The following is a 16346-nucleotide window of genomic DNA, read 5'->3' as shown; positions in this document are numbered from 1 at the left end:
ATATTTTGAGGCTGTAGCTTGTGGAGAATTCATGTACCTGTCATAAACATACTTGTGATTATTAAACAGTCACACCTCATGCTTCAGAACAGTCCTGTGAGATCTTGGATTTCATTGACCTTTAGGAAGAGTTATATGCATAGATCCATTTGAACTCTAGCCATTGAAATTATCAGACTTGAAAGTTGTTCTCCAAGCAAAACCAAGATCAAAACAGGTGTCCCATAGAAGGAAACTCAGTTGGACTTAATAAAAACTCTTAGGACCTTTCAGGAATCTCTGACTATTGTAAAGTCCAGACTCTGTCACTCAACCAATACATTTCATTGAAAACACCAACAAGACTCCACCAGTGTACACAAAGGTGAGGAGCAGGGGAAGAATGATGATGAAATCATGGAGCTCACTGATCAAACAAAACAAGAAGCAGACAGCCCTCTGACTCATAGCTAGAAGAACTGCTAGGATTCCAAGCAGAAACTCAAACCATAAGGGAGCCTACTCCTCTGATGTATGATATGATACATTGCTAGCATAATTCCAGAGAGAGAAGGATTAGAAGAGTTTATTTCAAAGTGCCCTAAGAAATTGTTAGTAATTATCTCCTATAATTTTAGCTCCACTGACAACATGTATTTAATGTTTGCCCCCTTTTTGGTATTTCTGCAACCTAAGCATTACTTCAGCTTGATGTCCTTCACCTTGTATATACCTCTGTACCTGGTGCTTAATTATCTCTTATTCACAGGCAGCTATACCCTTGATCATTGCCCAAACAATTTCTCTTTAGCTAAGACTGTAGATGAGTAAGGAGACAACTTTGAAGTGGAGGTATCTTTCTAATATGAACACAAACAGGAAGAATAATTTATCTAGCACACATTTTCACTTATGCTCTTGGTTTTTGATAACATGAGTTATTATGAAATAAATAGATCTAGGTGTACCATACCATTATTTAAAAAAAAAAAAGTATATTTTAAGTTACACTGCAGTGCAATTGTCTCAATACTGCCCATACAGACACCCATTTAACCAGCTTGGGGAACACTTCTTGCAATGCAGTGGCACAGTGTATGCTTCCATTTTGCTCACTGCCTATTTAAACAATCTTTCTCTGTCTTTTAAAGATGCCACTGAATGTAACAGCCAAACTGGGAACAAACTCATAGAAATGCACATGCGCAGGATTTGATTCTGTTGCCGAGATCCAGCAAACCCCAGTGGCAACCTTCAGAGATGTCTGCACAATTACTGGTTAGATTCTTCTCTGCTATTCTTTAGATAGCAGTCATCCTAGCATTTATTAATCACTCCATCCCTCGCCACTACCCTTCACAATCTCAAGAGTTCTCCACAAAAATAAGGAAAATGATGACAATAACCCAAGACTGGAATGAGCTGATAGGAGCTGAAAGGAGTCAGAGAAATAAAGCAATACTGTTATTGATGTTGGCAAGGAGGCTACAGCTTTGACAGTAACTAGTGGCCTTTATTCTTTTCTCTACAGCAGTTGACCTCACTGGCAGAGGTAACAATGCTGACAACACCTATGCATATGAAAGAATTTTAAATGATGCCATATTTGTGCAAATAACAGCAACAAAAAACATTGAAAGGAAAGGCTCATGAAGCATAATGATAACAGAGGAAAGACCGTCAATGAGTCAGTGATTTCACAGCACAACTTGGAATGCAAGAAATGTACACCATTGTCCTGATGTGATCTGACTACAGCCATTTGCCTTAAACACTCTTTCTAAGCCTAAGTTTTCCAGAAGGGAAAACAACAGCAGGGAGTTTCCCATTACCTGAACTTCTCACCCATAAAAGGGTGTTTGTCCAGCATCCAGAGATGCAGAACACAGACATATCCATCTAACTTCTGACTTGTAAACAAACTTGTCTGCTTGCTACATTTATAAACTTAAGGAATTTACTGGGTTTGAGAACAGCACCACTTTATGAATTAAATAATATGCAATACTGTTATTTTCAATGATATTTTCAATTTATCAAAAATACTAGGGGATGTTCTTAAAAATAGTAGTAGTTGTGCACATCTGCAAAAGTAAATAATAGTGCAATAACTAAATTCAAAACTGAGCAGAGATTACATCCTCATATAAAGTTTTTGTATTCACTGATCTATACATATTAATTCATATGTAGAATGAACTCTTAGGTGTGAGCATAAACATTGTGTAATAGAAGGAGCACAATACACCTATATCTCTATGTTCCCACATAATTGCAGCATTTCATAGTGCCCTTCATTCTCTGTTCTAAAAATGTTCACAAAAGTCTGTCCTCTTCCATCTATTGCCTCTTCCTATCCATCTGCAAACCTCTCTCCTTTGTTCCCAGAAAGATTATATAAAGCACAGCAAGCAGCTGTCACGAGAAACAGATATTTCTCCTCAGTTTCTGTGCTTCATTTATTCACCCTTTAGTCTTCCAAATGCATATTCTATTGCTTTTCTTAAGAAGTGCTTTTCTCCCTTTTGGGTACCCAATGAAAGATTTCATAAACTCAGAAACATATGAAAAGCTGTTTCTGGTAAATGATACCCTATGAGTAGTTTTTCTTGCTTTAGTTACAAATCACATGGAAAAGGAAACCAAGAATCACAAATTTCAAATTTTTTATCAGTGCAAGCAATAACAGAAATATTGCTGTATGGAATAATCTCTCTACAAGCTAGACTTGTCCTTAGACAAGTGGGACCCGGAATGAGGAGGGTAGAATTTGGAAGGCCGCCTGCTTCGAGAGGGCCTCAGAGGGCCTGCTTATTGGCTCAGGGAAAGTCAACTTCTGAGATCAATCCTAGTTCTCCATGTGTAGTACCATGAAAAGATTATCATTATTATATTGAGCAGTCCTTTTACTAACTGGTGATGAAAGCAAATGAGAATGAAAATTTCTGGCAAATAGATGAGCTTAATGCAGACAGTGAGGATTGGCTGCAATAGCAGCCAGATTGTGAAAAGATTGTGAGAGAGATTATAAATAAGGCAAACAGGAATCAGTTTCTTCCACATCCAGAAGTTAAAATTTTCTTTTCTGACAGAGCTTGGGTATAAATCTACAATAGAGTGTATATTTTATGGAAATTTAAGCTGGAAAGCAAAGTTTTACCTGTGAGTTTTCTGAATGGGCTGCACTCCTTATGCCTGTTGTTAAGGTGGATATGACAAGTGGTATCTGCTGTGAATCAACTGCAAATTTTAGACCACTCTAGCCTGTATTTATGATTGGTCCCAGTTTCACAGGTCTGGAAACGCTCTTACCACAGGCAGATTTGATGCAGAATACATGTAAACATTAGAGAGGATACTTCAAGGACAGGAGCTGCAGGCTTGTTTAGAACAAATCAATGTTTGTGATGAGACTGAAGTAGCTAGGCTAGGGTGGAAACAATGCTGATTCACCCTCCATCAGAGAAAGTCTACTCTTGGAGCACAACTGAGCTATAACTAAGGTACATATGTTGAATTATTATTACAAGTTCTTTAATGCAGGCAGAAAGGATGAGCCTCAGGGGAGGATCATTCTATACTGTTGCTTATTCTTTCACTAAACACCTGCTACTCCTATCAGTAGAAACAGGACACTGCATCTTTTTCCCCTCTTCTTATCACCACTCCCCCGCAACACAATAAAGGAGAAAGAGGCAGAAGATCCTCAAGGGACCGGAATCCCATGCAAGTGCACAAAGTCTTTTCTTCATTTTTGACTCTAGCAAAAGGTAGGGTTGCAGACAGTTTTGTCACCTAATGCAAGAGGTTTTGAAGCATGGTCAACTCTGCAGGTCTTCAAATCACTGACTAACACTGTGTAGAATTATTTTAGCAAAATAAATTCCAACAATTAGTTGCAGGATAGCAACGTGCAGTTCATGGAATTTTGAGGAGCTTTTTACTGTTTTGAGAGAGCACAAAAAAACTGTGAGACTTCATCAAACCAAGGGCCTGCCAGCCGTGGAATATACTCGGCTACAGCTCTGGCTTTGATCAGAAAGTGTCAATGAATTGATTCCTGATATGAGAGAAAGACAGTTTTATGGAACTTATGCAGAAGATACTAAGTTCTCAAAGCTGCGAGGGACACAACTATAGAAGTCTGGGAAGCAGACATATACATGACCAGAATATATTAAGAGTCAGAGCACAGCGAGCAGATCTACATGGTGCAAGTAGGAGCATTTCCCTCTCCAAGGCTGAGGCAGAATTTTTACAGAGTTTATACAGTTTATATAACACATATTCTCACTTGGAAATTGTGGCTTGGAGCTAATGATGTTCAAAAATCAATGAAAACCTGAAAAAAAAATAGTGAAGAGAGGCCATCAATGTAAATCATAGATGCAGATCACTGGCACCTTCTCATCTGGGAATGTCTGAAAAACAGTAGGTGTCCCACAAAATCTTGATTCTCTGAAACTATATGTGGGAAAACTGTTTAAAATAATACTGGATGTATGTTTCAAAGAGTGAGAAGTGTATTTGCTGACCTGCTTGGTCTCTGTGGCTCCTGAATAGCTCAAGCAGACCTTTGCCACAGATTAACAGCTACACCTGACAAAGGTAAGGACCCAAAGATGAAATATATGATATTTAAAGATTTTCTGAGCACTAATAGAATTCAACATTTGGAGCTTTATTATGTCCTCTGATTCATGTGGCCTAGCAGAGACAGTTAGAATCATGGAAGCAGAGATGAAGAAGGTGATTGTTGGATCCTGGAAAATACAGCTGTCTCAATTTCTTTTGAAATATTTAGCTTTCCTGCACTTACGGGTGTGTGAGCCCAGCCTATCTTCTCCTAGAAGGGAGGACAGAATTTATTTGGATTTAATCCACTTACATAGAGGGGAAAATAATAAGGTGGCAAACTTTTCATAAACATAACCTTTACTACTCTGCAAAAGCCAGAAAAAAAGGTTCAAAAAATTAAGATACTTTATGCTATGATTTTTTTCATGTAACAAAAGATCAAATATTGGAAAAGGGCATAGAATATTCACAGGTCACAGTCTTCCAGCTAGGCTGGACAGTCCTCTAGTCACTTTTATTAACCCCCCACTGCTCTGAAACAATGCATTTTTAGTGATTCGATGTCAAGAAAAAATGCTTCAGTGGAAAAGTCTGAGAGTCACCCTAGATTATTTTATAACCTATTTACACTTTCTTGAGAAGTGGAGGATGTGAGTTTGAATTCACAGTCATAGAGGATGAATGGGAAGTTGGATCTTCCAGATCTCAGGTGGTGATCTAACCAATAATTATTAGTTCGTTCAAAAAGAAGCAAATAAAAATAATAAAAAGTGGTGCTTCCATATTGGATATAACCTGATTCTTGATCTCAAGGATTTTAAAAGAATGAGTTTCAATTTCTTTTTTACTATTGGCTTCTCCAAGTCAACCTTTCATGAATTAAGATTTTTTTAAACTAATCTTATAATTAAAATCCAAGTTTAATGTGTTTAAAATCTGTCAATTACATAATTAAACAACTTCTATAGTGGTAGTGGAACAACACCAGAAAGCTTTGCAAATGGCAAATAATTTTTAATGAGTTACCAAAAAACAGACTCGGGTTCAGACAGATATTCAATCACAGTCACAGAGGTAGTTTGCACTTCTTTTAGTTTTTTTTTCCATATCTATAAAGACTAGGATTTTTATTCCTTTCAGCAACAGTTTATACTAAGAGGACAAGTGTGGACTCTGAGTGCTCTATCACTAGAAAGTTAAATATATGAGTACCTGATTCTAATCAATATCTTTGTCTCCAATTCCTATTCTGAATCTACATGCTGGGTTAGTTTCTTCTTACACACATTTAACAAATATTTCGATAATGAATCTTTCACCTGTTAATTCAATTTAGCCATGTTGTTGAAGAGGGAATGTGGGTGGCTTGCCTAACAGCTATTACAACTTCGAGAGTGTTTCAAAACTCTATTGCAAGAAACATTCAGCATGATTTTCCAAAGCATGGTAAATCTAGTGTATACCACTTACTGAATTAAAGTTTGTCTTTGAATTTTTAAGCAGGACACACATAGTTTCTGTGTATCATAAATAGATTACCTATTTATTCTTCCTGAGAAAGATTACATAAACAATATTACCTAATTGTGTAACTCTCTGCAGGAGAAGAGTGTCTGGTGGTTGCAGTACTGCTTGCATGTTTCTATTTCCTGAATAGCTACTGACTCCTTGTGTGAGCAGACAGTCTTCAGGCTCTAGCAGGCTCGTAGATGAAGCAGTATTGACACACTGCATTTGCAAACTCTGCTTTGTTTACCATCAAAACCCTGGGGCAGACTGAAAGCATACCAAAATACAGATAGTTCTTTGGACTTACTGAAAAAAGTGCACAGATCTTTTTATGGAAATACACTGGGCAGAATGCTGCCCATAGTGGGACTATACTTATGCCATCCCAATGACTAGAGTTGTTTCATTGCAGCTCCACTTCTCATTTCTCAAAATGTAGCAGCAGGAGTAGAAAGGTTCTCACTCAGCTTCAGCAAATATTTATATAGAGTTAGTCATTTCATAATATCCTATTCTGCTTAACAAGCTGTTCTGCAGCTGCTGGAAGTCACATGGCTTGCTAGCAGAAGTTTATTTTTATAAGTTCAACTTTTGTAACTATTAGCTGCATATAATTCATTGGTCCTTGGGGAAGGAAAATGATTGTATTAGAGATCATGGATAGGCAATAATGATATCATCAGAAACGATCATTTTTGATGAAGATAGAATTGAAACAGTAAAAGGTGACTCTTTGAACTGAAGAGAAATTGAGAATTAGTTTCTGATGTGGCAGGATTGCTACAAAGAGTTCTGTATCCTTATCTCAGCTGAGGGCTTGATTCAAAGCCTGTTGAAGTAACCTGAGACTTTCTGTCCACTACAGTGATTCAGAAAAAAAAGAAGAGAAAGAGGAAGTGTTGTATGAAAACATCTACTTATCTCTGAAAAGGAAATATTCTGGAAAAATCTAAAGATTTGCATTTGGCTGTCTGATGCAGTGGCATTAGAGAACTGCAAAAAAATCTGAGATACTTCTCAAGTCACTGATTTTCTCTTTGAAAATTAGGAAGCCACAACATCCAGCAATATCTTTTTTGTCCAATCAGTCCTTACTTTGAATGTATTTCAGCATGTTCTACTGCACTCATAGGATCATTTGTTACCAATTAAGAATAGCAAGTATATTTCCCTACTGACTTACTTCAAAAGACAGTATAATAAGCTTCATCTTCTCTCCAGGCAGCATTTCTCCCTCAATCCTTTCAGTGTCTTGTAATTATCATTTGTAATTAATCTTTTTTTTTTTTTTTTTTACAAATAATCATTTGTAATTAATGTAATTAATCATTTCTAGGTGCTGTAATTCAGTTATTCCTACAGCTTGAAAACCTACCTATATGGAATGACAGTCCAGATTGAGACTTTTCATTGTATTTCTTAAAATTGTTATATTATACATGATATATTGTACCATATTCTGTCATTTTAACGTTTCAGAAATTGCACATATACTTAAACCAATCAATTTTTTTTCTATTTTAATGTTTATGGAAAATTGCTTTTCAGAAAATAAATACTTAGAAAAAACAGTTTTTGTAAAAGACCTGTGAAAGCAACACAAAGCTTGGAAAAAATGGAAGCAGTTGGTTTTCAGCAGCTTAAAACTTCAGCTTTCAGGGTTCTAAACAGGATATACACTTTGTTAGCAGAATATTTTCTGATTGTCTCTCACCTTTATTCATTTATTTCTTGTAGATTCCATATTCCTTCCCTTGTTCTTTTGTTAGACACCTTCATTAATTACACACAATTAGAGGTGCTAAGAAAGCATTAGGTTATTAGGTCATGGGTAAGCTGGTTAGCAACACCTTCACTTGTTCAGTTTGTAGGACCAGACTACAACGCTCAGTAACATCTCGTAGGAAAATGCTAATTAAAGTTCAGAGGACATGTATAATCATTCAGAAGCCAACATACAGTATTTCTATATGTACCTGATACTGTGAATGAAAAAAATGTCACTTTAATGTCACTCCAATTACATCAGCATTCAACACTGATTTTTGTGAAGTATAAATTGAGCGTTTAATGGTTTTCTGTATACTGATTCTACAAACACTGAGAATTGCTTTTCCCATAATGGCTAATTTTAAAATATAGGGCAAAAATTGCATCTGGTTCTACATCAGTGCCCCAGAGAAGACCGAACATCCCACAGAGACTACTTCCAGTATGAAAAGCTACTTGCCTCTGTACAGAGCAGGGCATTCTCCAGATCTAGCATTACTCCTAATGTTGCATTCACTTCAGGGGCTTATGGCTGGCACTGTTAATATTAATATTATGGTTAATATTAACATCCTAGGTAAGCAACAAACACCTTTTGCCAATTTCAGGCAAAACCCCTATATGCATTTTTCAGGGCTCTAAGAAATATTAGATCCCTTCTAGAGTGACACTGAAGTAGGAACTGTTCTATAGTCACATTTTATTTTGCTGTGAAGATTCAGGAAGCTTCTTTAAACGCCCTAGGTGAACTCTTCCAAATCTTCATGTCCTTAAGCAGATAGTTACAGCTACCACAGTGACAATGTACATCTCAAGTGCTGGCCCATATATTTCCTAAAAAGTTAACCTGCTCTTTTATTTTAGTACTACTACACACTGAACTCTACCCATAGACATCTACTAGAGTTGCTGCTCTATCAGCAGTTTTGCTGCTGAGGGTTGATTCCAGTTTTTCTCATAAAAAAAGAAAAATCTATCTTGTCTATGACACAACCATCAGATAATTTTAAAATAACACAAACACTAATTGGTAGTGCAGATCAATTTAATTATTAATTTGGTCTCACAGCATCATTTTACACTCAAATTTATGAAGACTTCCAAGACTTTAAGATGCAAGAAATTAGTGGTTTAAATGGGAACATTTACTCAATATGGGCTGCAGAATGGCTATATTTCTGAGTTTCAGATGAATGCATTTCAAATGCAACTTCTGTAGTATCTAATCAGCTAAACCTGTACCACAGAATCTCACTGAAGTTGATAAAATTCATCCCCCTTGATTTCAAAATATGCATTGGCTAGTCCTAGCAACTAGCTGCTTAAAACATTACAGAAGTAATTATGCCAGTTGAAGCTCAAAGTTAAAATCCAAAGAAAACAATGCTGTTGAGTTGTTACCTAATGCTGAATGCACCTAAGCATATCTAGCTTTTGACTCAATAGAGATCTGTTTTTCTCTCTCTCAAGTGAACACTTTAACCAGCAGACTGTGGACTGATTAATTAGGGCAAGGTGACTCTCCAGCTCTCCTGCTAAAGCTATGCCACTCTAAAGAACTCAAAATGCAACAAGTCAGAGAGAAAGCATCACTGTTGTATAGTGGCAATGATACTCAATGCATCAGAAGTATTTTGGACCATCTGCCTCCTCCTCACTTCTGTCTTCCTCTGTAATTCTAGGCACTTATCCTCAGGAGAGGATTTTGGACTGTTTCCCAAGTATGTGTACCCCTGCAACCTCAAGAGAGAGTGCCTAGTTTTCAGATAGAGGAAGGATTCAAATAGAGGAGGGCTTTCCGAGTTTAGCATTTCCTGTTGGCTGGCCAGCATTTACAGGTATGGGTCTCCCATTCAGAATGTTATTTAAAAGTTTAATTAGCTCTCCTAAAATCATTATTTAGGACCAAAAGTACCTCATTTTGATCTCAGGAATCTCCACAGACATTCTTGTAAGAAATTTTTAGAGGTCTAATAAAGTATATTTTTTAATTTTTGCATTTTTCATTATCAAATCTATTAAATCATTATTGCCTGCTTTAGGTAATTTTAAGTAAACAAGTTCCTTCAACATAGAACTACTTTTTTTGCTATTTTGTTTGTTGTACTTACCTTTTTGAGCATTTTTAGGCCAATGAATTGTCTATAGTATATGGTGGATACAGAGACTTTTTAAATGGGACTGTAGCAAAGACAGGTATTAACTTGAAGTGTTAAATGTCCAGCATAGAGAAAGGGTGGTGGGGAGAGTTTAGGGCACGTATACCACTATGTATTATTACACAGTTCTGCAACTGATATGGCTGCCTTCTCTGCAAGAAAAAAATGCATATAATGTTTTCTTGCTGTTGTACATTGATTTGCTCAGACTACTTGTGGTGAATCTGATTTTATAAATGTTATTATTTTTGCTGAATAAACCACACACAGAAGTTTTTCTTTAATTATTTAAATACTGTTACGATCCTATTCCTAGTATATCTCTTTCCACATTTTGCATAGCATTTTGTACAGCCTCTGATGCATTATTTTAGACCTCAGAAAGTTGTATCTCTAAATAATAATCTTCTTTAAAAGTAAAAATAAAGAAGTAAAAATCAGGCATATTTGGCACCACTGACAAATGAAAATACAAACTAACATAAAATTGATTATAAATAAGGATAGTTAATGTACAATATTTCCAAATTCCTATTCAAATTGTTTTTATTTTTGTGTCAGTTCTATTCCATGCTACAGCAGCATGATAAAAATCTGATTAACCTCACTGATTACTTTACTCCACAGTATTTGTTGATTTGTAATAGTAGGATGCTCAGAAATAAGAGAAAAATGGGTTTAAAATAAAATAAAAATATCTAATTCCTTGTTTCCATTATTCCTCTGAATTTTAAACTGCCTAGGTGACTTAACAACTCTGTAGGAACATTCCAATTTTAATTTTTGTATATATAAAATATTTGGATAATTCTCACCTATTTTTTTAATTTTACTTTCACAAAACAGTGATAAAAACAAAACAACTATAGGATATTTTTTTCTGTGATGCAGGGGACAGTAATACAGAGTTATTGGAATATGCCACTATTTAAAAACTGGATCCATAAGGTAACAATTCAGGCTGCAAAATATTTGTCTCGTTCCTTGGCTTTGCCTAACGTCATGATGATGTACAGCATCATCCAGTCTGATCTGACCATTCAGAACTCTGAGGTTCCATATAGACAGGCTATCTTCCAGCAGAAAGCCGTTGGAAAGCTGGATAGATGTGTCTGAACAGAGTATTATTATTTCAATCTTAACTGTTGCTTACTTTTTCAAGACAGCAAAAAATTCAGTTAAGTGATTGGGGGAAAACAGTGGGTTCCTGTAGTAGTCTGGTAAACGTTGCAATCAATCCTTTTGTGTATTAAATTCTTTTATGTCTTAGGAAGTGATTCACTTAATTTTTTTGAGGTGGCTTTTGTACTGCTTTTGGAGATAGGTTATTTACAAAATAGTAGTTAGTTTTGGCACATGCAATATTTAAGCAAACAAAGATTCCTGGAATTAGCAAAAAACACACAGTAAACAAAGACTAAACTCTCAAAAGTTCAAATGATACCTAACTAAACATGACTAATCTTCAGAGATTACATTATTTACTTTTTATTTTCAGTTGCATATGTAGTAGAGTGTTTAAAATCACACTTCTGTTCTCCATGCATTTGTAATAAATTTGCTGAGATCTGCATTTTCTTCAGCAGACCCCATTGTTTTGTTTTGTTTTGTTTTTAAAGTAATACTAAATCTCTTCTCCATTAAACTGGTTTTGTTGCCACTACTCACTTAAATCCACTATGAAATGACGGCCTTGTTGAAATTACAGAAAATTAAAATTGATGTAGAAAGGTGCTGAACTGGGCCCTATGTTTTAATTAGATCTTGTCTGAGAATTTATTACTACAGTGGTTTATTTTCTCCACAACTAGAAGGTGCTGTGAGCATTTGAATATTCCTTTGCTGATTGAAATCATTATGCTTGTCTGGGGATAACCAAATATATTATTTTTTCTTCATGGGATGAAAGAGGAGGAAAAATAAAGAAGAAGTAGCTCCAAATACCAACATAAAATATCAAAACAGCTGAAAGATGAAGTGTGTGTTACGGCATATTTAATTATGTCAGGAAATAGGAGAAAGCAGAACAAGAACATATGCTGGCTGTGTTGCTACATGCAGTATTTATGCATCTTTTAAAAGTAATGCTTAACATTTAGCAACTCACAAGGAAAATAAAAAGATGCTGAAACAATTATTTATATACAGAATCAGCTTGTAGCAAAAGATGTCAATAAGTCATGGGGAATGGAGTAACTAAGCCACGTGGACTTGGCTTTCATGGCCAATCAATAACTTTCCTCAGCGCACACTCAGGAATGCAGTCAGGCAGCCCAGATAGACAGGAACATACCACAGAGGTTGACTAACCTTTCTTCAAGTGTACTAGTAGTGAGATTAAAGTGTAATACTCATGGGGGAGAAGTTAATGAGGTAATAATTCATTTGGTAATTAGATTCCCACAAAGCTGTCTCTTGAAAGTCAGTTTTTCTGCAATTTTGTGATCTGTGGTTCTAGTGAAAATAAAAAGCAGAACAGCAAAACACCCAGTAAAATTAAGACTTGGTCACCTAATCTTGAGTTTATCGTTCCTTTGTTTTCAGGGTTAGGGCTTGATGTAAAATTTGGTAGAACTGCAGATAAGGTGTAAGTATGTTTGAGAAGAGAAGTTAGTTTTTCAAGAAGTTCTGAGAAGAGATGAACTTCTTCAGTGAAGAAGAAATAGCCCCCATGTACCTTTGCCTTTAATAGTAGTAACTAAATGTGAGAAGCTCTGGCTCATACCTACTGAGTTCAATGAAAGACAGCTTGAATCCACAACATTTATCAGGTACAACATGATTTTTATGGCTTCAGGGAATAGGAATATACAGGATCATACAGGAGTACACCTGATAAGATGAAATCTTTCTAAATACTCTCATTAAATTCAATGGAAATTTTGCTGTTAACTTAGAAAAGACTGGAAGGATTCATGATATATCCAGAACTTGTTATTTTCAGTTAAGCTAAAGGATGATTGGGTAGGCTGGCTAGGGAAAACTCATAAAGAATAATATTAATAAAGAAAATCTCTCCCTCATCAAGACTTGAGTTTTCCTAACAATAAGTTTTTAAAGAATTTTTTAAAGATTTTACAGCAATAGAACAAAGCAAAAAAATGCCTCTCATTCCTTGAAAATGTTAAAAATTCTGTAGCAGAATTCTTACATTTTAATCATCACGTCAGGTGGTGGAAGTATAAACGGTAAAACTGACCCTTTTGCTTACACAAACACCAAGCAATTTCACAGGCACCAGCATCAGAGAAAATACATTTCTACCAATGACTGAATCATCCATTATGCTTCAACACAAATCCATCTACAGACATTTAATACAACTAGTGGAGTGGTGTAATAGTCCTACCTGTTATGTGGGACAGCCATATCACTGTCTCTGTATAACTGCTACTTTGCTGGCCCATGTGACTTCAATTCCTGAAGTCAAGATTACATGTTTTATAGATTCACCTGCCTAAGACAACTAAAGAGAAGAAAATGCACCAGGGTGATCAGGAATAATAACAACCAAGAAATTAAAATCCATCACAATTTGTTTTTTAAGATTACATATAAATTATGGGAACAATATTAAAATAGGCATACTTGGATGCCTCTGCAATATACTCCATTCTTTAAAATTAACACTGGAAAAGGAGCTAGCTGAAAAGCATCCATGGCTGATACTAAAAGAAAGTGTTCTTCATTGACATTTTTCCAAATAGTCCCTCTGTTAATATTTTCAAAGCCAAAAATATAATTATCCTTAGAAAAAATAAGTTAAATGAAAAACTGGGAACATACTGACATTATAGAAGATCTAAATTACAACTCCAGTGAAAAAATGTGGGACAAATTGGGTAGGAATATAGAAGTATCAGTTCTGACTGAAGGCTGAAACTTAGGCAAACAACAGCAAAAAAACCTTTTTAGAACATTTTGAGATGTGTGAAAACTACAAATGCTAGAACTGTGAAAAGGAAACTGGGAATTTGATACATATGTTATGGAAATGCCACTGCCCACTGCTAAATTATTTTTGGAGAACAGAATAGAGAACAGCAGAACAACTGCTAAAGCTGTTATAAACACAGGGTCTCCCTGGCGATGCAAAAATCTTACCATGGTAGATATTAATGACTATTACCATCTGGATACATATATGAAGAAACCACCTTTGGTATGTTCTAGAATACTCACTAAGAAATATAGTATTATTTATCAATTACGTCTCTGATTGTCTGAGGAGGAATCATTTGCCTAACTCCAAGGAAAAGAGAACCACTATTCAGGGTGGTTCACATATTGAGAGATTTTCTTCACATAGGTGAATATACTTTAAAAGCTCAACTGATCTAAAGTGATTCTACTGTCTTAGAGCAGATCATATTTTAAATTTGGGAAGCACTTTATCATGGTGTGTTTTTTCAAAGTAAAATACTTTACTAAAATATAAACAAAAAATTATAAGTGATAAGTCCTGGGGACAGATTCTGCAACTGCTTCTCAGAACCAAAAGGGCATTGAGCTACGTGAATCATGCTGATTTCAAGGGCAATAATTACAAAGTAGATGACTGTTCAGTGAAAATCACTTTAGAATCAAACTATAAAATTTTTGTCTATTCAATTGCATGAACGAAAAAAGATGTGCTCCCATTTACTTGTTCACAGGAATGTTTGACTGGCAGGGCTTCTTGCATCATTCCTTCTTCTGCTATTAGAGACAACCATGCCTTATATTTCTAATCTGTAAATTTAGCACGCAACATCTTTATACTGGTTGGCTTCTTCTCCCTTCTACCTGAAGGCTGACCCTGGGCACTTATTTCTCTGACAATTGGATACCCTGCAATTCTCACGTTCAGTTTATTCTAAACAGTCAGTACCCATTTGTTCAAACATTATCCTTCTAGTATGCAGCACTTACTCTTGTACCTACTTCATACTAGTAGCTCTTGCTACACAAAGGGATATAGACCAACAGAAAGACTGGCAGATTTAAGGAAAATAATATATACAGTTCTTGGTCATACCAGCAAACTCTCCTTGAAAATTTTAAAAGATGTTTTTAAAGAATTTCTGAATGGCGGCAGCTATACACCATCTGTTTTGTTATGGTTTAGAAAGAAATTGCATCAATCCATGGTGTTCTACATATCACCTCTTACTTACAACAACCACTAAGCAAAACCTAGCAACATAGTTGAGACTGTCATATTGAAATAATGAAAAAATGAGTATTTTTTTTTTATCATAAATGACATGTGAAAATTATACTAATAACACTTGTGGTTTAATACTGATTCTTTCTCTTCTTTGAAAGAAATGCTAACTGATGTATGCATTCTAAAATAAATAATTCTCTGCACACATAACATAATCATCGAACTTGAATTGACCCTAAGTACAGTTTTTATTCTTCATGTCTTTATTCATTCTTTTCTACATAGTATTTGTGGAATTCAGCATCTGGAACGAGCAGGAAACAAGTTGACTCTCTTTGACTCCCTTTATTTCTGCATAGTGACATTTTCCACTGTGGGCTTTGGGGATGTTACACCCAAGATATGGCCTTCAAAGCTGCTTGTTGTCATTATGATCTGTGTTGCTCTTGTGGTGTTGCCCATACAGGTAAATGTGGATTTTTTTTCTCTTTAGAATTGTTTTTAAAATGAAATAATAATTGAAATAATTTACTGTTATCATTACTATGACATATAAAATGTTGGAAGGGCTAACATCTTTATACCTCTTATTCTGTGCACACAAAACTGAAATATTCTTTTCTTTTCCTCCTTTTCCCTCTGTCTGTCCTCTTATAGTTTAGAATTATACTGAAAAAAAAAAAAGCACAAACAACTGTTTTCTTGTGCTGGTGAAAGATTCTGGTTCCTGTCATGTACCACAGAGCCCTTCTCTTCATCCTAAGATTTGGTTTTGTTATTAATGGAACAATTTCAAAACAAACAGTAGCCAGCACTTTCTGTATGAGTGTAGCATTTCCTCTCCAGGCTGTCCCTGTTTCTAATCTTGGTTCTCTCCTCTTCCTCTCTTATTCTTACAGCCCAATGTTAACTTGAAAAAGTCTTATTAAATTTGCAACTCAAGCAAATTGTCTTCACAGCTGTGTGTGTAGGTACACACACACACGCGCACACACACACACACACACACACACACAGAGCCAACAACGCAGGAACTTGTAATTCCTACATAGGTTTAGAACTTCTAACAGTTTCAAGGGGAAAAGGCTGATTTGTCAAATCCAACTATTTCATGGAATTGTTATCGGTTTCGTTAAACTTGCACCAAACATCTGTTTGATTGTGGGCTGACGGAAACCTTGGGGCTTCCAGGGCAGCCCTGC

At 35.7% G+C, this 16346-nt stretch overlaps 1 protein-coding gene across 1 annotated transcript in view; it reads left to right on the top strand.

The window, feature by feature from the left end:
- KCNT2 (potassium sodium-activated channel subfamily T member 2) overlaps positions 1-16346 on the top strand; it is a 167574-nt gene that overhangs the window by 75824 nt on the left and 75404 nt on the right. Inside the window, exon 10 of the mRNA XM_067300442.1 lies at positions 15430-15610. Within this exon, the coding sequence (XP_067156543.1) occupies positions 15430-15610 (181 nt within the window). The remainder of the gene's footprint in view (positions 1-15429; positions 15611-16346) is intronic.

Source organism: Apteryx mantelli, chromosome 8 (assembly GCF_036417845.1).
Source record: "Apteryx mantelli isolate bAptMan1 chromosome 8, bAptMan1.hap1, whole genome shotgun sequence".
Classification (NCBI taxonomy): domain Eukaryota; kingdom Metazoa; phylum Chordata; class Aves; order Apterygiformes; family Apterygidae; genus Apteryx; species Apteryx mantelli.
This window is presented reverse-complemented; position numbering and strand designations above follow the sequence as displayed.